General features: G+C 46.0%; 1 protein-coding gene across 1 annotated transcript in view; it reads left to right on the top strand.

The window, feature by feature from the left end:
• The window catches only part of LOC146863921 (uncharacterized), a 55,655-nt gene extending 31,490 nt beyond the window's left edge, over nt 1–24,165 (top strand). The window contains exons 2-4 of the mRNA XM_085640697.1: nt 1,687–1,721; nt 5,330–5,426; nt 23,136–24,165. Coding sequence (XP_085496823.1) covers nt 1,687–1,721; nt 5,330–5,426; nt 23,136–23,397 — 394 coding nt within the window. The 3' untranslated portion in view covers nt 23,398–24,165. The remainder of the gene's footprint in view (nt 1–1,686; nt 1,722–5,329; nt 5,427–23,135) is intronic.
• The last annotated feature ends 3,628 nt before the right edge of the window (nt 24,166–27,793 follow it).

Below are 27,793 nucleotides of genomic sequence, written 5' to 3'. Positions count from 1 at the left end.
GACTGAAACTTTATCATCATATTGGAGGGCTGTTAAAAGCCCAAAGGAGCTCTTTCTGCAAACCCGTTTCCCCTGCAATCCAAGTATATTACTATCAAGCCAGAGGGGTTGCTCTGTATGGCGCAGAACTATGAGGCCACAGGGAGCTACAAGGACTGGAGGGCGTAGAAAAACGCATTTTGCGACAATTGTTGGGTCTCCCGGTTAATGCCCCCCTACTTCCTCGTAGCGTGGATGCGGTCTGAGGACAATCTCCGATGGCACTGGTGTTAGACTGATCCTATATTGGAGAAGGATCTAGGCACTCCTGGATTGGAATCCTATAGACTAGGGTTGGAGGAAATACTCAATCAGCCCGGGTCAAGAAATTTACCATGGCTAAACTATGAGGGTGAATCCTTGAGGGCCATAGGAATTGATAGTCTGTGGGAGGCCCCACGGGAGGTCTACGTATCTGCAGCAAGAATTGTTCTTTAGATAAATTATTTACAGTTTAAACAGGGTACCTTGTCATCTAGGAATTCATTGGGTTCTCTGACTGGTGCTCTCCTACAATTGAAGGATGACTACAGTGAAGAGGGGTTTCATGAGATTTAGCCTGCACAGGCGGGGAAGTTGAATATCCAGTTCCGGTTTTGGACCCTGCAGGGACATGCTTTCACTGCTGGCTGTGCTGGCCCAATAAGAAAGACTCAGATGACTTGACCAGCAGGTGGACATTTCTCAAAAGCTGGGCTACAGATTTTTTTTCTGCCCAGTGTACGCAACTGTAAGGGCAAAATGGCTGATTCCTATATGTCGTAATTTGGGAACTAGGCGCTACCTGAAAGCTTTTAGGATTCTCCAATTTGACACAAGCCGGCACACAGGCTTTGCTGTTTCTAGATTTTTATACTCCTGTAAAAGTTTTTCCCAAAACATCCAAACTAATAACTGCATACATGTTATCGATTAATAGGCATTGTGTGAGAGCTGCTTCCTACTTTTCATGCATTCTCTTATTCAACCCTATGCTGTGACCGTGAATGTTTTACTGGTTCTAATGGTTTGCATATTTTAATATTATTCATAATTACATTCTTTTTATTATTGACATTGATTAATGTTCTAATAATTGTTTTAAATGAAGGTCTTTTAGTATGTAATTAATCATTTTAAGTTTTTCTTGTAAATTGGATAGATTAAACTGTTGTTTTATGGCTAATATGCCGAACTAGTAAAAATTGGGATGATGGTAACAAAAATGTAATAAATATATTTTTTGCACATTTTAGCGACACCTGTTCCAGCACACTGTCTACCATTTCAACAAGCCCCTAGAGTATAATAGTGGACCATAAGCAAGTATTGGAATATATGAGTAGCATATTCTTTAAATTCCTGGCGGTGCAATTGTCTAGGCAAAGTGTAGGCATTAGTCTCTGTGTGGAGGTAGACTTTTCTGTGAGCCCAGCCCATTCTGATGTTAAACATTCCATTGATGTAAATAAATGGAGAATCTGATGCACCTACCAGCTAAACTATAGTTTATTCTGTTAATGTATGGATTCTCGCCATTTTGTTGCCACATAAGCCTTCTTGTACTATATAGTATCACACAAAATGTAATTGATGTTCAGTCTCTTTTATTACATTCATAAAGTCTTTAACTGTACCAGCAACATTTCAAATTTGTTTTATCTGCAGCATGTACACAACTGAAGAAGGGACCAGGAAAGAAGGTAATGATAAACCATAAAGTAGAAATAATTTGAGTATGTTGCATGTCAGACGTTACACCGAACATAGAAGCAAACGATCATGTTAATGTTATTAATCCAATTCATAAATGGGCACTGACAAGCTGAATTTGTGTGTGATTCATTAATAATGATCAGTTATTTGGTCTGGGGTTTCACTGATGATATAAATGGAAGGGGTTGATTCTGCTATGCAGGAGACATGCATCTTAGACGGTTCGCTCTATGACACTGTTAATTACTATTGTTTTCTTATTAGAATTAGCATTGTATTTGTAGAGTTCACTAGCACCATGAATGTTTCCTGGCAGTTTTCTGGCACTAGGAGAAGCAAAAGAACTGCAGAATGGCAACCAAGGAGAAAATAAAATTAACCAAAGCAGGCCTGCAAAGCTTGTCTGCAAGCTAAGTGTTTGGCCAAGAGATCAATCCTAAATAGAATGGCATTCCAAAGTGTGTGGGTCAGGTGGCAGAAAGAGTGGCCACCAAGACACACTTTCATCAAGCAAAGTACATTGACCAGGAGGGGATTTAATAACGGTGAGAACAGTGGGGATTACAAGGCACGTTTTCCTGTGAGCAAGGCAGAGGCCAGTAAATCAAACTCTTTGCTCGACTGGTGCCCGGTAGTGGGAGCGCTATGTCTCCAAAATATGGTCATATTTGTGTAGCTCGCAAATAGACCACATGGCTAACTCCTGAATTTTGCTGCTCTTTCTTAATAAAGTAGCCAGGAAGACCAAATTACAGCCTGTCCAACCATGGTAAAATTGCGGCCTGCACTACAATAAACATTTATCAGCCAGCAGAAAAAAATACTACCTTCGTAAGGAGGTAAAGGCCAAGAAGCATGAGTATATAACAGAATTGACACGTATTGAAAGAGAGGAGTCGTAGTTGATGGTAACTCCTAGAACCTTCACTTTAATGGCTGTAGTTGGCCCACACCAGAAGGCCATAACATAGTGTCCAAGTGAGCATGGTTGCTGCTCAGAAGCAGAAGCTCTGTCATGGAGGTATTAAGTTTTAAAAAGTTATGGCTCATCCACTGTTGCATAGCAATCAGACAGTCCTTCAGCATGGTCACAGAATTTAAGGAACAGATCATCTGACCTCATGATGATCATCATAGTGAACCCAAAGGACCTAATGAGAAGAAGCGAGCCATGCTGAAAAGCATCGATGATAATAATGAGCTCCGCAGGACTTTGCAATGAATAACAGCCTTGTAAGACATGAAGGGGGTAATGATAAAAGCTGGGCTTAGTTAGGTAGAAACTCATTAAACCAGGCAAGGAGTCTAATGTTGGCCATATGGTTATGCAAGGTCCTTTTTTTGAAATTATTTCATAGATGGAAAAGCCCTGCTTTGTTGTCTTCGTTTTTACACTTCACAGTTTGGAATCTGTTGGTATCATGGTTGTGAGTGTCCTGACAAACATCCGAGATTTTGGGCTACAAGTTAAGTGGGGGAGCTGGTTGTGATTGTAAATGGTTTAGATTGATTTGATGATGTTGCAGACTAAAGGGGAGCCAGTTGAGTTCCATCATGATGGGGGTTGAAGTATCATATTTCTTCAGTTCAGATGAGACGTTCTGCAGCATGTAGGGTGCCCGTAAGTCATGCCAGTGTGAAGTCTGGGATGCCATGGAGCAGGGCATTACCACCATCCAGATGTGACAGTATGATGGCTTGAACTGCACTTCGGAAGTCACTTTTTGGCAGAAACAGTTTGACTTTTCTTTAGAAGAAGGAGTGGAGAGAGCTTGTAAAAGGCTGCCTTTGTTTTTTGGCAATGTGTTCCTTGAGAGTGAGGTTGGTGTCCCACATAAATCCAAGTGACTTGTCATTTGATGAAAGATGGGGTTCAAAGCCATGAACGCTCATGGCATCGAACTAGGTTTGTACTGATTCTCATTTGTTATAGGCTATAGGCTAAAAACAGGAATTCTTTCTTGGTTGAGTTCAGATTCCGGTAGGTGCAGGACATCCAGGCCTAACTGATGTGCAGGCAGTGTTAGAGGCGTTGGATGTCTGAAGCAGAGAAGACTTCTTTGCTAGTATGTAGTTAAAGGTGCCCTTTCTCACCAGCCTAGAAAGGAAGCAAATCTGAGCCCTGATATAAATGAATCCTGTGACATGTAAGTTACTTATGAATCATTACAGGTGGCTAAAACAGGAGAAATGAAATGAAATACCAGCATTTGTAAGGCGCACAGCTACCTCCAGAGAGGTGTCCCGGCTCTGGGAGCCGTCGGGAAGATTAAGCGAGCTATTGCCCAGAGTCACATGGTGCTGGGCTAACCTGTCGCTGGCACTGAGGATTGAACCGTGAACCCCGTGGTCAGGAGTCAGCCACCCTGGCCGCTGCGCCACACCTCTTCCACGAGCCCCCTAAGCACTTGAAGCCTGGCGAGAACTGTAAATTATCTTTCAGTCAGACTACACTCCCAAACCAGGATCTGCTTTATCTTATGAAGTTAGTATACACAAACAAATTGAGAGCGTGTAGTTTTGAAAGCAGGTAAATGGCCAGTCCTCACGCCTGAGATTCTGTCTCACCTCTAGGTATCTCAGTAGAGCCAGTACAGAAAGAACTCCAAACCCCCACATGAAGTTTCACTGGCACTCAACTGGATGATTTTAGAGCACTGAAAAGCTTGAACAATGAAGTCCATCATCAATCCCACATCTTCTAGAGGGAAACAGAGAGATGGTTTGATTCAAGGGAGAATCTCATCTTCGTACCCCACCAGGGATACTCCTATGTTTAAGTCTATGAGCATGAAAAGAAGGAAATTATGCCTAGGGCTTTTTTCTGTGTCGCAAGGTTAGAAGTATCCTGCAATCTATAGTTGAGAATTATGCGGTCTGGACAACAGGGCAATTGCCAACTGTGGATGCATAACCACTTCCCCAATTGCAGATTGTTTCTGCAAATGTTTTCCTGATCTTACCCATTATTGCACATTGAAAATGTCACAGGTATTATTGCTACCAGTCTGAACCCCATATAGTGATCACTTATCCAAAGAAATGTCACAAATTATGTAACCTGAGACATAAATTAAACATGTCTATGTTAATGTAAAAAGAAGAACAAGAAAGCCACCTCTTAATACATGGTATGTTTTTAAATCTATTTATAGATGCAATAAGTATGATAAATGCATTTAGTCTTGGATACTGTACACTTTTTTGCTCTGATGACTAAAATGCACTGGGATATATATGTATGACCTGGTTTACAGACCTATCTGAGACTCACATAATTGTGGCACCATTGTATCTGGGGCCCTACTCTTGCTTATACCTACATTTTGAGTGTATAAGTGTTGGAAAGCAATTCATGCAATAACACAGATCATTCGCAACCGTAGCAGGCCACTCTAACAGTACAAAAATGCTGTTCATCTGATTATGACAGTTGCATTTTAGCGCTGGGACGCCCCTTTGCTGGTGTGGCTGTGCGCTCTATAAAATTTATAACATAACACAACATTAGCAGTGTAGGAGGTTTAGGGTGGGGGGTGTCACCAAAATGACTGCAAACTACACCCTGTGATTTACAAACATTCTATTTTTTTAGGTGAAATTGATCGGACGTATGAGATCGTCATGGTGTCAATCGGCGGATTCTTCGTACTGGTGGCAGTGATTATTTTTGGTCTGTTGATTACAAGAAAGTGAGTAGAACATGCATATAAAATACAATGAGCCAATTCATAAAATCATTCAGGAGAAGAAGGTACTACTATCGGAGGACTCTTTTCCGTACTCGAAAAGGCCTTTGTGAAGCAGCACAAAAATTAGAAAAAGTGCAGAGGGCACAGTCCTTTCTGTTTGTACTAATGATGTATGAATATTCGCTGAATGTGCCTATGTTGTTACCATTATCATTCCAGATGTTTTGAGGCCCATTCATAAAGGCATGTAAGAGTATGTGAAAAGGAGAAGTTTGGCGCAGACGCCAGAGTGACTGAAGCATCATGTCACTGGGCAATAGCTCACTTAATCTCCCCGACGGCCCCCAGCGCCTGGATACCCTTAGAGGTGATAAGTCACGTTTTACAAATATGGAATTTAGATTTTTTACTATTGGAGTAATACTACGCATACTCATAAATGCTTTTGTAATTAGGCCCCTTTAATTGTGGGTAGGCATGAAATGGAGATCCAGGATGACAATTTCACTTGCTTACTTAATGATCTGTTGTGTAAGTGTTGCATAAACTCTTCTACAAATCATTATGTACACCGAAATCCAGCGTACCAAATGAAATATATATCAAGCCATGCAGGATGTACACGAATAACCAATGGCAGACTGTGGTGATGTGTTACTTTAAGAAGTAGCTGGTTGGCTATGAGGTCAACAGAATGGGGGACTGTGAAGGCTCTTCAATAAGCTGTTGAAGTTCAGATGATGCTGGGGGTGACTGGTGAAGAAGATGTTAAGAAGAAGAATTAAAAAAATAAGAAATCAAACTAGATCTCAGAGCACATTACTACAATTCTTTGGCGATGAGTGACTGCACAGGGTCAGAAACTGCAGCTTAACCCTCACCCCTGGAAAACGTTAATTTACAGCACCGAAGAAAGTCAGTCAATAAAGTGAAATACTTTGTTATGTACTACTGGAAGCTGTAGATACTACTTTATTACTACCTACGCGCAGGCTTAATCTGAGAGTGCCAATATGCTTAATTATTCTGGCCGGATACTCGTTAAATGACGTACCGGCATTTCATGTGATGAGTCCTCGAGCTGCCGCACATGCATAGCAACAGTAGTTCGCAGCCCGGGCACTGCGGTTTCATTTTATTTATTGTATTCATTTATTTGTTGAGCATAACAGTGTGCTGGCTGTACACGCAAGTGAGCTTTGGGGAAAGCGTATAAGTCGCTGTGCCAGCTGTACACACGCGCAGCTTTCGAGCTCTGCATGCGAAATGTATGTGAGGCTTGAGCACCCGGCTTTGTTTCGAGCACCCTGCCTCATTTACAGGCATTCCTCCAGCTCTAAGACACAAAATAAATCAAAGGAGTAGATCATCGCTCTAGCAGCATTTTGGGCCTTAAGGGGGGCAGCACAGACCACAGGCTAGCTTGTTGGTGTGCCGCTTTATTGGAAACAGGTGCACCTTACATAAAAACATACCTTGGCCTGTGCGTACAAAACTAATCCTCACTAAATATAGTCTTCCTATCTGGCCCCCCACCCCCTCCCCTAAAACTGTTTCCCCCCGCAACAATCATAACACAACTTACAATTCCTAACTTCCTATCCCTGACCAAATAACGTAGCAACCTGACCACTGTGTCCAAATCTCCAGCAAATCCCTTCTCATTTGCTTCAACAACGCCAGGTCTTTGCACTGCACCAAATCATTTTCCCCTAAATGTATGACCAAAACATCAGGACACACTCCCTCTTTTACCGCCCTGTTCAGCACCGGAAAAAGCTCATGCCATCTCATACCCCCCTGCCCATGCCACTGACAGCGAAACAACCTAGGATCCAATTCTGAATTAAGGTTCCTGCTCTTGTCCCATTCATATCGCTGGGCTCGCTTGACGAAAGAGTGGCCCAGGATGAGGATGGACAACCCGGCCACGTCCGGCCCCGCCACCGCACCTAGAAAGAGACACATGTCAGCACAAAGGAAGTACTCTGCCTACTTCCTCCCCCCCCGGAACTCTGCAACCGAACGTATGTCTGGTAACAGTCTGACTTCCACCTCCCCAAGCGCATAATGTCCTCCCTCCCCCTCCCCTGGCAAGCCGCATCCGTTGCCGCACCGATCCGAAAGGAATGCGTCCCGAAAATGTTTGGCTCCTCACCCATACCGAGCAGGGCGTGCCGCAGAACCCACAGCAGCTGGGCCGCCCTCACCCGCTCCCCCGCGACCCGTTGAAATATTTCACCCTCCACCGACCGCAACTGGGATGCCAACCACCCCCCCCCCATTCCGCCGGGCAGATGTCTTGCTCCGACGCGGGCCCCAGAAACACCCAGGTCCCGGAGGAGCGCTGCAACCGAACCGCCACCTCCCCGGCCCGCAACTCCACCTCCTCCCATCGAACCCCGGGTTTTCCCCTCTGCCCCACCAGGACACCCTGAAGGCCCAAAAATACACCCACGACATCAGAGTGGAAAACAAAAGAATCTCTTCCCGATTATGGCAGAAACTAGGCAGGCGCTGTAGCACACCCCTGTAGCATGCGCCCTGTGATGGGATGACGCTGATGAGCCGTAGCACCTTGTTCTCGCACCCAGCCCTCCAGTAAGTCTGCGTCCAACTACCCCACTGACGGCGCATAGCCCCACCACAACTTCCCCATAAACGCTATGGCCGACAACTTACCTGCAATCGTCCCCTTTGACATACCCTTATCCATCAACGTCAACATGAACTGAACAACCTGCTCACACCGAACCCCCCGATCACCCTGCCTCCCCACCCCACTGTCTAAGAACTCCCGCCACGCCTGGTCGTATGCCCTCCACGTTGACCTGGCCACCGACCCTCTTACCAGTTGTACGACCCTTTCTCTCCTACCGACCACATCCCCACTGGCACTGGCGTCTTGTGTTCGTCCGCCTCCGTGGCTAGCCCATGGAACCTCTTCCACTGTGAACGAGACAAAGCATCCGCAATGTCATTGTCCACCCCCGGCACATGCTGTGCTTGAAACAAGATGTCATGCTCCAAACAACGCAGCACAAACACCCGAAACAACTTGAGCACCTGCAGATTCCTAGCGGACTGTCGATTGGCGACGTGGACCACCGACATATTGTCCACCTTGAAAATCACACGTTTGTGCGCCAGCTCCCGCGCGCACACAGTCACAGCCACCACCAACGGGAACAACTCCAAAAACGCGATGCTCCTCCCTCCGCCATGCCAGTGCGGCGGCCAGTCCTCCGCGCACCACCTCCCTTGCAAAAAGAGACCAAAACCGCCCACTCCCGCCGCATCCGAAGAGATGGTGACATCCCACTCCCAATCCTCTGGGGAGCCATCGGGATCCCGTTGAAATGCGCCAGGAACACCCGCCACATACGCAGATCCTCTTTGGTGCCCACCGACAATCGCATATGATGGTGCGGCAATGTACCTCCTGCCAGGGCCCGCCTTGCCATCTACAAAACGTACGCCCTGCCCGCACCACCCGGAACGCAAAATTCAAATGTCCCAAAAGAACCTGCACCTCCCTCACCGTCACCTTCCGCTGCCCCAGCATGCACAACTTTTTCCCTCCTGTAACCGAGCCTCCATGGCCACCGAGTCTAGCTCAATGTCCAAAAATGACAGCACCGTGCTGGGACCTTGTGTCTTCTCTGGCGCCAGGGGCACACCCAGGTAGCCCATGAGCTCTGTAAAACTGTTCAGCTGTTGCTGGCAGTCAGCCGAACCGGGCAGTCCCACCATGAAAAAGTCATCCAGGTAGTGCGTCATCGTCTCCTTCCCTGTGCGCCATGAAAATGCCCACTGTAAGAAGGTACTGAAGCGCTCAAACAAAGCACAAGAAATCAAACACCCCATTGGCAACGCTTTGTCCACAAAAATGGCACCGTCAAACTGGATACCCAACAGTTGATAATCATCCGGGTGGACTGGCAACAACCGGAACGCTGACTTGATATCGCACTTCGCCATGAGTGCCCCGGGCCCCACCGCCGTCACCAAACACCGCGCCACGTCCACTGATGAGTACGATACCAAGGACAACTCCACCGCAATGTAATCATTGATCGACGTCCCTTCCGGCCAGGACAGATGCTGGATCAGGCAAAACTGTCCCTGCTCCTTCTTTGGCACCACTCCGATGGGCGAGATTATCAGATCCCAGATCGGCGCCTCCCCAAATGACCCCACCATCCGGCCCTCCCGTACCTCCCTGTCCAATTTCTCCCTGACCACCGACTTATGCGCAGCGACCGATTTCAAGTTTTCGGCCCACCGGGCGATGAGCGGACCCTCGTAGCCCAGCCGGAACCCCCGCCGTATCAGCCCCGCGTCCTCGGTCCGTGGATAAGACGCCAGCAGGGGTTCCAACCGATCCTGCCTAACCGGCGTGCGAGCCTTTTCCCACAGTCCCCTGTTCTCCCGACCTCCCCGACTGCCCGCCTGCTGTCACCCTGGAGTGGACTGCTGCCCTTGGTTGCTTCCCGTCCCCGAGCATTGCACCACCGGGTGACGCTTCCCGCATTTGGAGCATTCATGCCTGAATTTGCAATATTGTCGTGTACAAAGACCTTTGTTGAAACGCCAGCACGCTCCCACTGGGGACCCCCCGGTATTGTCGCCTTGCCCCACCCCCCCACGGGTGGGGTGGCTGGGAAAGGGGTGGGGCGCGAGGGGCAGCCTGCTCGCCGTATAGATTGTCTTGCCAAACTTCCCCCCCCATGGTCTGCTGGTACAGATCCGAATCGATCTCCCCCCATTTTGCCTCCGGATCCCAGGCCAAACGCGCCCGAAACTCCTCATCGTAATGCGACCACGCGTATCCCCCATAGGTAACCTGTGCCCTCCGGACCACATCCATGTACTTAAAAAGGGCGATGGACCGTTCCGGGTATTTTTCGCAGTATGCACTGGCGAAAATCAAAAACCCCGCGGACCAATTCTCTATATTCAGGGGCACCCTCGGATGCTTGGCTAATTCCAGTTCCTCCTCTTTGGACCCCCCCTCTGCCGTCAGCTCCCTATGCAGGAGCTTCAGGATGTCCACGTAGTCCCCTTTCCAAATCTTTTCTTTAGTGGCCAACGACAAATGCGCCCCCAAAGGTTTCGTAATGCCCATATAGGGCAGGTTGCGCACTGGCAGCTCATGGCTCTCCTTCCCCTCCTTTCCGCCCTTCCCCTTATCCTCATCCGGGGCCGCGGAGCCTCCCCCCGCCGAACCCGTGCCCTCCGGTCTCACCCCGCATCACACACATACGTGCCCTTACTCAGACGCACCCCCCCACCCCCCGCATCCATGCTGACCGAGACTGTGCTTGTGTCCCCACTTGAATCCCTCCCTGCCCCGTTCCCCGCCTTACCTGGCGTCAAGGTCGGCGTCCGCACCGGATCCTGCCGCCTCACCAGTGGAACAGGGGGGGCCGTCACTGTCGCTGCTTTGCTCCGACGGGGCGCCTCCTGTAAGGTACTAGACAAGGCATTACTCTGCTCCCCCCGCTCCTCCCCCCGCCCAGCTCACATATTTCCCCTTCCTTTTCACTCTCCTCCTCATAATCCAATGTCACTCCCCCATCCTCATAATCTACCCTGGGGTCCTGCCATAGGCCGCCCTCCGCGGGCTACAGCCTGCTCAAACCCACCCGCTCCCTACACGTGTGTAACAGCTCACTAAGATCCACACTCTCCCTACGCCGCTTGATGTGACGCTCTTCGGGGTCCTGATCTGAGCGGACGGACCGCTGCCCCCGTCCCCCAGAGGCCGCATCGACCCGTCGGGGTGGGGCTGGCAGGGACTTACCGCCCTGCCTTTCGTGTGCCACCACTGCCAGGTCCCTCGCTGGAGCGCGACCGCCCGCATAAGGCAGAGCCCATCCCCTCGGTGGCGGATTGGAGCTGCATGCAGCTCTCCCGAGCATCTCGCCAACCTGTCCTGTGGAAAGAAATAGGTGGAGTCCAACATGCCGTGGTTAAAGTGGCCCACCACCGCCCCCCACCCTCCCGCATCCCCCCCACGCTCCCCCGCCCCTCCTGACCCAGGACGAATGACCCCCGCGCCGTGAAGGAGTCGACTGCCATGCCCCCACGTCCCACCCCCGCCCCCAGCATCCGCCCCGCCCCCCATCCCCCTGCACCCTCCTCCCCCTCACTCCACTCCAGGGAATCCAATTCCTGCCGCACTGCCCCACCCCGCCCGGGCCACACCCCGCCACCCCACCCCACCCCCGTCCCCCGATGGCCCCGCCGTTACCCCCAGGCCACCCACGTGCACCCCCTACCCCTCCCCTTCCACCGACGCCCCGCCTGACCCCCCGCTTGGCACCTCCAAGACAACCCCCCGCCTCTCCAAACCCACCCCCCCCCCTGCCACTGCTACAAGCCCCCCCAGCACCACCCCATCCTGCACCTCCCCCCCCAGGCTCCGCAATCTTGCCACCCACGCATCCCCGCGCTGGCTGCAGGGCCCCCCCCGCTCCCCTCTCCCCCTCCTTCGAGCTCTCTATCAGAAATGGTGGAGACCCACCCCCACTACCCACTGCCGGCACTTCCCCCACCCCCCTGCCGCAAGCCTTCATCCTGGTCGCCCTCACCCCCTGCTTGCACCGGCTCTCCTGTCAAAGCCTGCCCCCCACGCATGTGGTGACCCCACCGCCCCCCACAAACTGAACACTGGCAGCAGTGCCACGCCCCGCCTCCCCCCCGCCTCCACCGTGCCGGCGCCAACGTCGCCCCCATGCGGCTGCGCCCCCCTGCCGCCACCCGCTTCCCGGCCTGCGGCAGCTCGCACGCGAGGATCGCTGCGGCGACTCCTCTCGTCGCGCACCGCTGAGGCCTCACCTTCGCATCGGGCCGCAACAAATCAGTGCGGCCCGCTTCAGCAAGGAGGCGGAGGGCCTCCACCACCCTCGGGTCATCCTGGCACGCCATACCGGTGCCTCACCACACGCTAACACGACCTGCCAAACACTGCGCACCCGCCTCCGAATACCCAGGACGTCGCTCCACTCGCAGGAAAACAACGCAGCACACTCTGTCCTTCGATCGACGCTCCGACCACAGGCCCCACAAGCAGCGCCAACAACAAGCTCCTCAACGCTCGACAAAGCTCGCCACAAAGCTCGCCCCAACCACCCAGCCGGCTGTTGTGTCACGATCCACCAAAATGGTGACCGCCACACAAAATGCCCGTCTATATAATCCCCCAGCCCAAAAGGAGCCCAAACAGAGCCCAACCAGCCCAAGTAGCCCAACCAGCCCAATCCGCCCCCGTGCTCCGGCTGCCCCCCGGCCCAAAAACCCCCGGGCGGGCGAGCCTCTAGTTGGTCGGTCGCCCCCCCAAAGCCCTATTATAAAATGTGAATTAGCGTATGAGTTACTCACCAATGTTAGAGTTTGACGGCTCATTTTCTGCCAGTCATGATGAGGGTCACTGCAACCAAAGAGGGACTATTTTGACGTCTCCATTAAAATTAAAAACAAGCATTTGCAATGCAATAGGTCTCGCATTTGCAAGAGTTTGAGCTATTGGCATTGTAAATGACAATGCCTTTTATTTATGTGTTGTTTTTGAAAACAGAAAAATAGGCATTTTCATTTACAATGCCAATGGCTCCAACTTTTGCAAATGCAAGACATATTGCATTGCAAATGCTTGTTCATTAAGCTCTGGATGCAGGGCCATCAAAACCCCGCAGAGTGCTCTGAAAGCAAGAAAGCGCTTGAAATGGGATGCAATTGTACTGATTTTTCAGATCGTCCTCTATCACAAAGCACTCCAAAGTCATTAGCATAATATTCCTCTGAGGGCACTTTCACAGCACTCTGCAGCTCTCGGAGCACTTTCACAGTACTCTGCATCCCTGAGAGCACTTTAATAGCACTCTGCACCTCTAAGAGCACTTTCACAGCACTCTGCGCCTTTCACAGCACTTTAACAGCACTCTGCAGCTCTCAGAACACTTTCACAGTACTCTGCACCTCTCAGAGCACTTTCACAGTACTCTACATCTCTGAGATCACTTTCACAGCACTCTGCACGCCTCAGAGCACTTTCACAGCACTCTGCGCCTTTTATAGCACTTTAACAGCACTCTGCAGCTGTCAGGGCACTTTCACAACACTCTGCACCTCTCAGAGCACTTTCACAGCACTCTGCACCTCTCAGAGCACTTTCACAGCATGCACTCTGCAGCTGCCAGGGCACTTTCACAGCACTCTGCACCCCTCAGATCACTTTCACAGCATTCTGCACCTCTCAGGTCACTTTTACAGCACTCTGCGCCTTTCATAGCACTTTCACAGCATTCTGCACCTCTCAAGAGTACTTTCACAGCATTCTGCATGACCTTGTGTGTTTATTTATTTATGCTTTTTTATATAGCGCGGACATTACACAGAGGTGACAGACCGCTTTGCAATAGAGCAAAAGAACATTACATGAGAAATTTAGAGTAACATGGTAGTAGGTGACAATACGTATAGCTACTACGGTTACTCATGGTGGGAGTTACGTATTTACAAATAGCATATTCCTTACAAATTACATATTTTTAAAAGTTTAAGTGATTAGATTTACATAAATACATATTTCATATTTACAGGGTTGAAGCACAAAGGTTGTTATCGCTCTCGAGGGTGTCATGTAACAGTCAGGATCAGGCCATTAAATGTGATGGCATATGCCATGTGGGGAGCTTGGTGAGGAGTGTTATTGTTATTGCCCTATCTGCCAAACAACTTCAGTGCTAGGTAGTACCTCTTCTGCTGTGGGCGAGGCGGGAGAGGGATAGCTCGACGCCGAAGAGGGTAGCGGGACCCACGTGAATGCTTGACTCCTTTTTTTCAATCGAGGGTCCATGAGACCCTCGAGCTGAGCCACAAATCTGGCTTAAGCCTTCTGTGACTTACCCACCTCCTCTTAAACCGAGACCCTCCTCTAAAAGAGCTCTTCCAGTTTGGCTAGTATTGCTGTGTGCCCATTTTATGCAGTTTTTACTAAATGTTGCCATCTTGGTAAACTTTATGAAGATTGCATGATTCCCAAAAAATCTCCTGGAAATGTAGGCTTCAGAAAAGAAAGAAACTGCAAAAACTCATTTTTGCTGGAGGTATCTGACACACAAAAAACGTTGTAGTGGGAAAAATGACCAACCGAAAGTGTCTCCTTTTCCTCCCTCCCCTATGCCCCCTTGTTTAATCTGGTCCGTGGCCTGCTTTCCATGCGGTGTTGTGCAGGGTTCACAAAGGCAGACATATTTATTGCATTATGCGCATGAAAATGGTTTAACGAGCAGAAGCAGCAGCACATGGCTTCCAGCGCGCGAAAAACAAGGTCTATATCAAGTACTACTCACGATTCATGGGACACGTGCAAGGCAGCAGTCTTTCTGTTCTTATCTATATTTTTGAGTTAAGTTTTTTGAGAAAGATTAAATGTGGCGAGCCGTGAAGAAAACTAGAGGGTGGTGTGGAAAAGAGCAGAAAGGAGAAAAGAGAGTGGTAAGGAACAAAAAGTATGTATAAAAAGAAAAGATTGAGTTTGAGATAAATCTATGGAAGCCAAGCGAGAGACAGGCTGGATGAGGAAAGAGGGTGGAGAGATACAAGAGGAGAGAGGGCGAGAGTACAGAGAGAGGAGGGGAAGTGACATGTTCAGCGCTTCCTGGGTGAGGGCCAGTCCTGTACACTGCAAAGCTCACAAGTTGCAGGCTGGCTTCATTTGAACTCTTTTCCAAGACTCAGTTCAAGCTGTGTCCAGGCTCCGCCTCTGCCCACCCTCGTGGTTGGAGGGTAGTGTCGGGGGGCAAAAGGGCTTTGATCACGCTCGCCAGCTGACCAGGGGGAAGGGAGGGCCCTGGGGGGGGGGGGGAGGAATGCCCCTAGGGATGAGGGATCTGACTCCGAGACCTGCCCAGTGACAGTGTCTAGCCTGTGGCATAGTTCAGTCGGTGGCATAGTTCAGTCGGTTGATGTGTCAGCAGCAGAGATATGCGTGTAACCTGCACGTCATAGGGTTTATCTGACCAACACCACTCAGCGGTTATCGTCCCGATCCAGAGCTCTGTGTAAACCTCAAGAGCTTCCGTCCCAGTAGGCAGGACAGGCAGCTGCAGCAGAGCGGTGTATTTTGAAGTCACACCTTCAACACTCCCCTGGGGTACAGGCCCCCAGAGGAGCCCACGCTCACCGCCACCAGTCACCCTCCCAGCCCATCTGCACAGTCCATCTGCCACACGCCTGTTTTGCCTGTGCCCTGCTGGTGACCAGGCAATATTCCCAACGCTGCACCCTGTGGTGCTAATGTGGTCACACTGAGGGCGGCCATATCAGAGAAGCCACCACCAGGGGAGCCTGATGTTATCCCCATTCCCCAGCTGAACTTCAAACCACCCGAGAACAAAGAGTAGACAAACAAGCATTTGCAATGCAACAGGTCCGATGGCATTGCAAATGCTTAAGTTTAAAACTGAGCGCGACGTCGCTTCATGGACACAGCGCTCAGTTTCTTTATATATTTGTTTACATTAACACTGAGCGCGGTGTCCTTGAAACGGACGCTGCGCTCAGTGTTAAAGTTAAAAAATATATAAATAAACCGAGCACAGTGTCCATGAAGCAGCGCCGTGCTAAGTTTCAAAGTTAAACAAGAATTACAGCCGTATTAGTGATCTAACCTCCGCTGCTAACCTGTGTACAATCTGAAAACCTATGGCTTCGGAGTGGATATAAAGTAAATTTTACCTGCAATGTAATTTGCATTTATAAAAGCGCTATCCACTTCGCCAGAGCACACCCCCTAACAGCACAATTCTGTGTAATACAGGGAACGCTCGTCTCATGAGTTCAGGGAAACAAAGGAAGGAAGGGGTTAAGTACGGGTGCATGGTGGCAACCACAACCCCATTGAAAAAAATGTCTGCGCACAGAGACCAGGCTGTTACCAAATGCTGCTCTCCACAAATATCCATTAACATAAGTCTGACCCAAAAAATTTATTTTATTTATTTTCGCAGTTTTATACAGTGCGAACTCGACCTGAAGGCCACATCCGTTTTTAAAAGGGACAGGGGAATTAACTTAATTCAATTAAGTGATTTGACCAGAATCATAGGATGTTGAGCAGACGCCGAGATTCTAAGCTGATCCCGCAGTGTGTGTCAACCTCGGGCCTTTCCAAGCCCAGCAGACCCTGAAACATGGCTGGCTCTGCCCCCGCCCTACTTAACTTTTACCTTCGCAGCATAACGGACTTTACACTTGTAATCCCAAAATATTGAATGCCTTTTTATGAGCCTAACTCAAGGCGCTCATCGGATATGTGAAATTTATATGACTTCCTTTACAATAAGTTGTCATCACAAAATATTGAATGCCTTTTTATGAGCCTAAATCAATGCGCTCATGGGATGTGTGAAAGTAATATCTAGGAGTCAAATCTCTAAATGAATCCGCTGAAGCTGGTCCATATAGCCAAAATAGAATAGACGGATTCCACGGTGAAAGGGGCGGAGCCTTAGTTGCGGGGGTCCTCGGCGCTGTAAGATGAGCTCTCGTAAACATTTACTCACCGCACTCATGGAAGAGCTGAATAAAGTTAGATTCACCTGGGAGATGGGAGCGTCCGGTTTCGGGGGCCGGCCATTTGGTAATCTGTCCGATAGCCCATTGTTCCAAATTGAGCCCGCTATCTCCCCCCCTCCCAAACACACACACAGGTTGAAGCCTCCTGCAGCTCCGGGTGATGGGATCTGGCCAGACAATGTCATGGTTCCCCTCGGGCTTCAGCGAAATCTCATCAAATCATGTGTACAGAGCTTTAAATGACGAGGGACGGGCCCAGGGCGGAACAAGTACCGTGGAAGCACAGCGAGAAAGGTCTGCCGAAGATCACACAGAATGAAGATTCTTCTGCAAAAAAGTAAGCCGCGCCCTGCTGTGCCACCAAATACACACACTCGCTTCCTTCATCCAGGCACTTGTGTGCTCTTCTTTTTCTCTTGCTCATGGACAATGATGATAAGAACCCTCAACAAGCTTGCGAGGCAGGAGGAGGAGGTGCGGCAGCAGGGGGGATGAGGGTGGCCTGCACTTGGGGAGCGATAATTGCTGCCATATGGCGGTGCGCGCTCCCGCAAGTAGATCGCCTCACGTGCACGCGTTGCCATTGATGGCAATGGAACGCGTGCACGTTTTTGGCTGAAAAGCCAAAGCGATCGGAAAAGGTCTTTTTGCCTACGCAGCAATGCGCGCTGCGTAGGCGAGACCTAAAAAAGACTTGTTTCCAGTTCTGGAAAACAGATATCTAAACTACAAAAGATATTGCTAAGAAGTTTCATTTTTTTAAACAATTGTTTTAATTCATTATTTTGGTTTATTATAATTTCTTATTTTAGTATTTTTTTTGTAGTTTGTTATTTTCTTTTACTTTCCAGGACGATGTCATGGTAGTTGGAAAATCATTTGAGGACCATGATGAGTTGTTGCATGAGGTGCTGCATAGGATCATGGTCTTACTGTACAGAGAGAGAAATGACAATTCAGGAGAGAACAGGGGAATTATTTGGGGCATGAAATAACTGCAGGTGGTATAAGGCCAAAAAAAAGCATTGTGAAAGCTGTGGAAGATGCCCCACAACCGGGTGATAAAGAACAGCTGAAGTCTTTTTTAGGACTTGCAAAATATTGTTCCAACTTTTTTCAAATTTTGCAGATATAGTGGAACCTATGAGAGCATTGCTGAAGAAAGGTGTGATGTTTCAATGAGGTGCTGAATGTGAAGAGGCGTTCAACAAAGTTAAGGTATCTCTTGATGTCAAGGGTAGGACTATCGTGACAAGGGATGCCAGCAATGTTGGAGTTGCTGCTGTGTTCACTCAGAATATGGATGGTGAAGAGAGAATAATAGGATTTGCGTTGCGACATTGGCAAGGGGCAGAAAAATCATATTCTTCTATTGAGAAGGAGGCTTTGTCCTGTTGTTGGGGGGTGAACCACATTAAGCATTACCTGTGGGGATTACCTTTTGTGCTCAAAACTGACCACAAGCCCTTGTTACATATATTCAAATGTGGAAGGGGTTTCGAGGTCAGTCTTACTTCTTGCATCTCCATGTGGTTGTTGTCGGTGATTAATTTTATTTTTGTGGTGGAGTTTGTTAGAGGTAAGAAAAAATTGATTGCTGACTGTTTATCACATATGCCTGTGGAGGAAGAGGTGAAGGATTTTCCTGTTTTTGTGGGGGTTGAATTGGTGTCATTTTCTGTTGATGGGGAATTGGCTTTAAGCCAGGAAGAGTGGAAAGAAGCGTTGCTGGTGGATGATGAATACAAGAAGTTGAATGAGATCATAAGTGAGGGGTGGATGCAAGAGGCTGATTTGTGTGAGTACCTGAAACAGTATTCAGCAGTGAAGGATGAGTTAAGTGTCCAGGAGGATAAGCTTTTGAGAGCGCCAAGACACCTTCGGGTATTTGTGCGCTTTTATAAATTTATTTAACATAACATAACAGATGTAATAGGAATGTTCCTCCCAAGGTATTGAGAGGAAGCTCAGGGAAGATTGTACATGAGGGACACCTTGTCAGGAATTTGTGGAAACGTAGGTTAAGACAGTTCTTTTGGTGGCCGAGCATGGACAAGGATGTGGAGATGGCTGAGGTTGAGTGTCATGGTTGTAGCACCACTGATTTGGGGTGAGTGAGATAGACAACCACCTTTTGGGTGTACAGTGTTTCCTACCCAACCGTGGGAAAAGTTGGCATTGGATTTTTTAGGGTCCTGTGGAGAGTTTGGGTCTGAGGAGTAATTTTTAGCAGTTCTAGTTGATTACCATAGCAAATGGTTTGTAGTCTGTGCTTTGGAACAAATTACGAGCAGGAAAGTGATCGAGTTTTTAAGGGATGCGTTTCTTGAAGAAGGTATACCAAAGGCATTAGTTACGGACAATGGTGTGCAGTTAGTTTCTTCTACCATGATGGAATTCCTCGCGAATTTGGGTATCAGGCATGGCAGGGTGGTGCTATGCAGGCCACAGGCTAATGGTCGTGTGGAAAGAATGAATCGTATTATCATGGCAAACATTCAGTTGTCCTTGGCCAATGGCTTAATGTGGAAGGAGGAGTTGAATAAGATGGTGTGGGTTCATAGGATAACATCACATTCCGTGACCGGTGTGTCTCCATTCATTGCTCTTAAGGGTAGAGAACCTGTGACTAAGGAATCTCTCATGTGGTTGTGCAAGAAGGATTAGGCATGGTTGGATCATGAATCAATGAATGGAAAGTCAGCTACGCAAATAAATGGATTATGACAACAGGAAAGGGGTGAAAGATGTGGACAAGAGACAATGTGACTGGGTAGTGATAAGAAAGATGGGCTACATGAGAAAAAGAGAGAGCAAATGTTCCCAACCGCAGAGAGTGATCAAGGTGATGAATAACTTTGTGAGATTGGAGAATGGGAAAGGATGGAGTGTGGGAAGTTTTTGTAAAGTACAGGCTCCTAGTGAGGAATAGTAACTTAACCATGGTACAGTATGGGGTAATAGCGTTGAAAAGGGAAATCCAAATGTTGTATATATTATTCAGTTTTTCCATGTTTTATTTTAGAACCCTGAAGTTCTTTTGGTCAAATGTCCTGGTCAGATTGAAGTCCTTTTGTTTCTCTGTGATGTTATTTTATGATAAGTGGGGAGATGTGTGGTGATGTTACTTTAGGAAGTAGCTGGTTGGCTATGAGTTCAACATAGAATGGGGTACTGTGAAGGTTCTTAAATGAGCTGGTGAAGTTCAGATGATGCGGGGGGTTACTGGTGAAGAAGATGGTAAGAAGAAGAATAAAGAAACAAGAAATCAAACTGGATCTCAGAGCACATTACTACACAGAGGTGAATCACGGACAAGCATGAATATTTTGCAATTCTGTTTGCTTCAGTGAAGTCATCCTGACAAATAAAGAAGTTAACCCACAGCATAAAACCTAGCAAAACATATCTTATTTGTGCTGTTGTGAAATGTTTCAAAAAGCATGTTTATTCATATTTACTGAATAAAGTCAAAAATTCCAAAGCTGGAAACAAAAGTTACATTTATACAATTCCAGCGTTTTGCAACAAATGTGACTAAGTGTTTAGCTATTTACACGTAGTGTCAAGAGAATAACACATTCCCACCCGCCTGCCTGGGATGCAGAAATGTGAGTGCCTTACAGCTCCACTTCTCCACCCCCTCTAGCACCCTGCCCCTCCCCCCCCCCAGCACTCCCCTTTATGGGATCCTGCTTTGCAGTCCCTCCCAGTTTGGTGAGTTCATTACACCTTAAAAGCAAGTCATAACTCATTGTCATTAAAACTGATTGGGTTTGGGAGGGTGACTGAGAACTATGCCATAGCGGGAATCTCAGGGTCAGCCCATCCTTTTTTCATTTCCCATCATGCCACGGATATACCACAGATATATTCTAATAAAAAACAGACACAATCGCTGGTGGTACAGATTTTCATAAGGAGGAATGGACACAGCATGCCTAGCAATTTAAGTTATGCTTCATACTTGGATGCCTAGGTTTTTATTATGAAAATGATGTCATCACTGTCATTCATGTTACACATGATGTCACATTATTTGCAACGATAAAGCGCCCAAAGAAAGTTGTATCTAACTTGTAATTTTGTGAAGTTTAGCTATTGTCGCTAGAGTTGTGTTGTGGGAATTTTGCTACATTTGGTAGCATCTCATCCCAAAGGCACACCCTACGTCCTGAAAAATATATTTTATTTGTTGGCTATGATATTGTGAGATTGTTATAATGTGATGAAAATCCCCAATATTAAATATTATTCTCTAGAATAAGAGATCGAAGAGGAGGGGGATTCCTATTTTCAATTTCTGAAATATGCGAAAGCCCAAATACTTTCTTTCGCAAATGTTAAAGGTTTATTAAACTTTCATAAAGTATTTTAACTACGGTTGAAGATAGACAGACTCAGCTGATGAATAGTCCAGGACGCTTCATGCAGCCTCAATCTCTTAAAAAATAGGATACCTATGTTTGATTATAGGGAAGAGCTTTCTTACACACCGTAGTCCACTTTCAGGTACAAAGGGAATGATTGCTTTAATAAATACCCCTAAGGTATTGATATATGTTACTTACATTGTACTGTGTTCAAGCAGCATTTACAATTATCATTTCATTTTTAATAATATATCATTTTAAAAGGATTCACCATGGCCTCTGATGTATAAAAGTAAAATGCAAAGTTCACCTGTTGCACATGATCTCCACAAGAAGGGAGTACATTCTAAATATACATTCTATAATTGTGTGTACAATTTCCGTAAGGAAAAACAACAATCCTTTTTTAAATATAGTAGCTACACAACAATGCAACGATATTTAAAAGGCAAGACAGGTCAGTATGGCCCACGGACAATTGAATAATCGTTTCTTAGCAGGCTTAGAGAGCACAGTTTTTGGTATGAATGTCTTAAACAGTTAAAATTTCCCAAAGTTGACAAAATAAAATATAGATCATGGTTGTTCTATGAGCAAAGTAAACTATTAACAGTGAATTGTGTTAAATAACAAGGGAGGACAAACAGCCTTTGCTTATTTCCTAAATGTTTTAGTGCTCCTATGTTCAATTTATCTGATGGGCAGAATCCAAAGGGTTTTCAATATCTAAAAATTACTTTCCTCTAGGAGAAGCAAAGGCAAAAAAGCTAGAGGTAAATGTACATTCACGCTTACTTTACGCATGTGAGGATGGACAGCTGTCACCATTTGAAATGCAGAAATGTTTACACATTTGAGTAGTCATGAAAATCCACAACTGTCATAAAAATGTACTGAGGATCAATCAATCGTATACACTACAGCTGTTAGGTAACCGGGTGAACAAAAGGGCGCTCTACTGTAAATCTAGGTCTCAGTATCAAACTGATAATTAATCTATATCGGTGCTCTTAGGGGAAGAAGAGTTGGTTACCTAGCAACCCTACCTAAACCTGCAAAAGCAGATAACAATTTCAATATATACCATCTTCTTTTCAAATCAAGTTTCCTTCAATCGAAAAGAAGATGAATAAACCTAAGGACATTCAAATATAATTTTGTGATTTGTGTGCTCGGGGAGGGTATATATTGAGATCAATCAATCGTAATGCCTCCTTTGCGTGGAATAATTATCAATACTGTATCATTAGGAAGAATTCTGTGGCTGCCAGCTCTCTGCTCCAATGGTGAGCACTGTTATGTCTGACTCATGAATGGGATGCACACTTTATAGTATCTTCCTCATCATTCAGGCTTCAGCTAATTGTAGACCCATCACTGTTCAGAACGCCGTGCCCAAAGGAGGTTTTGAGTAGTTCGGTGTAGCTCCGGCTCACTCTCCAACAGCTTTGACCCATAATTGTGAGAGCATGTAATTAACACATGTTATTGAGCACAAATTAGATTTATAACAATTACAACGCAGGGTGCTTTTCCATTATAACCAATCAATCAGGTTTCTTGTAAAGCAAGACTACTCACCCGTAAGGGTCTCAAGGCGCTGAACAGGACAGACTGTTCAGGACAGAGTTAAACAAAAGAGGTAACATGTTTATATTTCCCGGGAAATACTTCCCTCCTATTTATTGCATTAATTTGACATTTTTACTCAACCCAGCAAAATATTACAAAGGCAATCTCTTTTTTCTAGATTTCAGAAGATAAGCAAAACGGCCAGCTATCACCATACAAGAGAAAGCACAATTAGCCGGGAACAAAATAGATGTGATGGAGTTTTAACAGCCGAGTTCAGTGGTCCAGCCACCATCTTTTACATTTCAGACCCAAAGATCACTCGCGGAGGAGAAGAAGCAGTCCCTAAACTGAAACTCTCCAGAGAAGCTCTACTCTACATCTCATTGATGACCTGCATCAATCTACCTGACATCCAGGATGACCCTTCAGAAATATGATTGTACATTATGCTAAATCCATAATCAACGCAAAGATAGCAGGATTTTTCAACAGGCAATGTGTTGCTACAATCCATTCTTATGAACTCCAGTTGTATCTCCTTAGAACTTTACGATTTGTTAACAAGCAAGAAACTTGTAAACACAGAGACATTACAAAAGAGAGTACTTGTAAAAACAGACACTTGGATCTTGCATGCAAAGTCCATCACCTAAGGTCCCAAACAAGAACCAGTGAAAATCTAGCCTACTTTCATATTTGCTAGAACCGATTTGTAAATAATTTACTATCTACATGATATAAAAAGGGTTATAGTGTCAACGGAAAGGTGTAAAAACACTCCTGGACAGGTTGCCTGAACTGCATACATGGATTAAAAGGGGCGACAGTTCTACGCCTTTTACATTCTTCTTTTGTGGAACCATCTGGTGTTTTTTGCTGTTTTGTTGCTGGTAGTCTTGTTTCTGTGCATTCCAGCGGCTCCTGAGGCTTTCTATCTGTATCTTTGGGATTGATTCACTGATCACAGTAAAATCGATGGCTTGAAGGCCTTAATGGGAAAAGTTGACCTCGTGAACTCAAACTCATGAACCCATTGGTCAGAGTCTCTCATTTCAGAAGACCTCATGAAGTTCTGCACGAAAAATGAGGACCTTACCCACTGTTGAACTGTATAGACAGTATATGGGACATGGGACTTTAGGACACGTGGTAGTCGAAGTGTTATATAATGTATTTGTAAATAAAATATTTATAGTGCGGGGAAATAGTTTTTTTTCCATTTGCTCATTCACTGGTAACAGAATCCAAACCAAATAATGTTTATATACGAATTGCTCTTTGTCAAGTTGTTTTTTTCTAGAATCAACCCCATGGACATGTCATATTTGCTAACTAATGAATCAAAGTCTAAGCTTAGGTGTCTAAGGTCTACACAATGCGTGACGTCTGCATTTGTTCAGAGGGGGTCTATGTGTGTAATGTGTTGAAAAGCCGCCACCCTGACTCAGTTTGTGGTGCATGGTGTATGATGCGGTCGGTACATAGCTCACTGCTTTTAGTGCTTTCAAGCTCCCCTTGTGATTCCGATGTTTATGTTACCTGACTGGTAGTGGTTCAGCAGGATGCTTTCTAGGCGTTTTGCCCTTCCTCTTCAACATGTGAGCAAAGGGACCGGTGTGGGAGAGTTTATCTACAGGCTTTCTACAGCCTCACTATGGGCTCAGGAGTGGAAGTTCTCCAGGTCTGGTTCTACCAACCCTAGGACAGATGGTGCAGCCCACTCTAGTTCCAAGACCTGAACCCTTGCTCAGCATTCTGGCTTCCAGAAGCAAGTTCTCAGCAGGCAGGGTTCAAGCAGATGCATGTCTAGATATTCATGGGGAGCAAACTCTGGCTCCCCTGGTCTGGAAGCAGAGATTCAAGTCAGAGGAGGATTAGCCTGCCCAGAGCTCCGATCACAGGCAGAGAAATGCATCTTGCGTCATGGAGGGAACCCACTTTCCAGATGAGGGTCCAGGCTGGTCTTGAAGTGCAAGTGCATGCGCATTTTAGACGTTTACTGTCATTGTTAGGTGATCATAATGCGAGCACCTAGAAAGTTCCTAGATTGCATACTTGCTTTCATTTCTTGGGATGTAGAGCCTGTTCTGAGCGTGGGACTTGCAGCACAGACATTCTCCCGGAACATGCACCATCTCTTCTGCCCTTTAATCACACCAAGCACTAACCTATTCAACCAACTCAAAATGCATCTCAGTAGCTTCTGCTGGTACTACCCCAGGAGATCCCAGAGAACAGTGGAGAGAGGAGAGAGGAGTCAGGCGTGGACCTTACCTTGGAGGCTGGTAGGGCTAGAAATTATACTTATTAACAGATGTAACAATATTAATCCTCCAATCTGTTGAAAATTGTTTGCATCCCCTTGGTAGCACAGAGCAGGCATGTGGCTTGTGCAGGACTGTGTAGAGGTGTGAAACAGCCAAAACTGGGTGATTGTGTACACTCAGAATCCAAAGGCAAGGACATCTCTTTATTCCTCTTTGCCTAGTTTGGGCACACCATTTTCCTTATCTCATTTGTGATGAAGGCAGGTTAGCAGTTTAAAAGTGACCACACTGTGGGAATTAATTATTCTGCTCCTTAGTGTCAATAAATGAGTACTAGGCAACACCAGACGGCATCCCATACCATTATAGTCGTCTGGCAAGGATGCATAATTAATATCTGTTAATAATAATGTTCCCAGTGACAGTTTAGTGCCCAGACAATGAGCCTGGCTAGGCCTACAGCAGGAAGTCAAGCCATCGATCTAAATTGTGCAGATGTGACTAAGGTTATTCAGCATTCCTGAGTCAATCAAAACAACATTTTAAAATAAAATTGGAAACATTTCAAAGAATGTTCACATTTTCAAAGATTTTTTTTTTCAAAAGGAACAATAGGGCCACTACAGATGGATGTTCTCATATGTTTAGCACAGCCACTTACCCCTTTGAAGCTTTCAGCAGCTAACAAGAGGAATCAGTATTTTCGCAACCTATGCGGGCATAAGGTTTTTTTTTTATTTTAAATCTTTTTTTATTGAGTGAGAAAACAGAGAAAATAAAAAAACAGGTCCAATTCCTTCTAGAGATCTCACACATATTTTTAACCATTTTTACCCCCGTGCCTGCACCACCCCACCCCATCCTTAGACCAGCAAAAAAAAAATGCCAGATTGCGTAATGGGTTTTTCAAACCTACACTTTAACAAGTCCTTTAATCCAAAGTCTTTCCTTATCTAGTCCTGTATTTTTCAAGCAAAGTCCCTTTCTTTTCACACTTCTATTGATCTTAATACATTTTTATAGTAGCCTTTTCACATTTTATCAGATCCTTATCGGAGCACGTTGTGCTCGTACATACAATTATACACATTTTAAACCACCCATAATTTATCTAATAGCCATAATCAAGTTCCTAAAATAAATGGTCGATCTAACTTCACCTGGATGTCTATACATAAATATTCATCACCAAGAAACCCTATTGAAGCTCTCCTCTTAATGTAAAGTGGGCATGCATACATTACATTAGACTCATTATTCATTTATGCACAATATTTGATGAGGTTAAAATCCTACGCAACAGACTTTATCAAAATATCAGAAAAAAAATCAAAAGAAGTGTCGCTGCACAAATATTCATCATCTGGGCCGCATATACAACCCTTCTTCGTGTTATAAAGTGCTAGTGCATACATTATGTCTTATATGTTATACTCGTTATACATATTAATTGTCTTGCAAAGTAGCAGCTTAATTAACAAAGTGCAGAGTGCCAGGTTCTAAGAAAGTGAATTTACAGGAAAACTTCCAACATCTTTGCTTATCTAGCCAAGTTATTATCCTCCTCTTCCTCCCATATTCTTATACAAGCCATCTCCTAAAGTGCAAGTGCTACCTTACATTGGTTTATAGCAGTCGCATTATTAAGGGACAATGTTTCAATAAAGTGCGTAAATGCAATCTTGACCGGCATTATAGCATTCCTGGCCATAATTCACTTGTCTAAATTGCCCACTATTCTAAATTCGATTGATAACAATTCCCAAAATGCAAGTGCATCATTACGCCAAGTTCTAGCAGCCAAGTTGGTACAATATTTCGATAAAGTGCATATGTGAAATCTCTACAGGCTTTATAACTTAACGGTAAATCATCTCGAAAACCTATTTCTCCGCTTGGTCCCTCCAGGTAGAGAGGTGTTTCCAGATTCTCCCTCCTTTCTTTTTAGTCTTAATACCCCTTCAATCATATATAGCTTCCTCAAGACTATACATTTTCATTAAATGGGCTAACCACTGATGAAAAGTTGGTGGATTAGGATCGAGCCATACCGATGCTATGACAATTCTATAAACTGCCATAGCAATACAAATCAAGGCCCCACCTTCTTCTAAGCACAGGTTATGTATTCCAAGCATTATTACCTGTGGGGTAATTTTCACCTGTATCTGTAACTTCCCCTCCAGAAAAATCTCTATTTCTCGTATCAGCGGGATGAGTTCCCGGCAAGTGGCGAACATATGTATCAAATCGGCTTTATAAAGTGCACATCTTGGACAAAATTTGCCTTTCCCCTCTCCCCACTTAGCGATCCGATATGGCGTGTAATACAATTCAAAGCATGTTTTATAAAATTGTGCCTGGACATTAGCAGGCATTAAAATCCCTAAACTATCAAAAAATACTTCTTGAAAATCACTATCTGTTATTCCCAGCATCCCTTGTCACTTTGCTGAGCATTTTCCCAGATCATCTTTCATGTAATTATTTAATAATACATATATTTGTCCAATCTTCGGGCCTTGGGTTGGCTTAGTCTCTCCACTAATTCACAGCTGTCAAATTT

This window comes from Triturus cristatus, chromosome 2_1 (assembly GCF_964204655.1).
Source record: "Triturus cristatus chromosome 2_1, aTriCri1.1, whole genome shotgun sequence".
Lineage (NCBI taxonomy): Eukaryota > Metazoa > Chordata > Amphibia > Caudata > Salamandridae > Triturus > Triturus cristatus.
The sequence above is the reverse complement of the archived record's forward strand: the minus strand, read 5'-3'. Positions and strand labels throughout refer to the sequence as shown.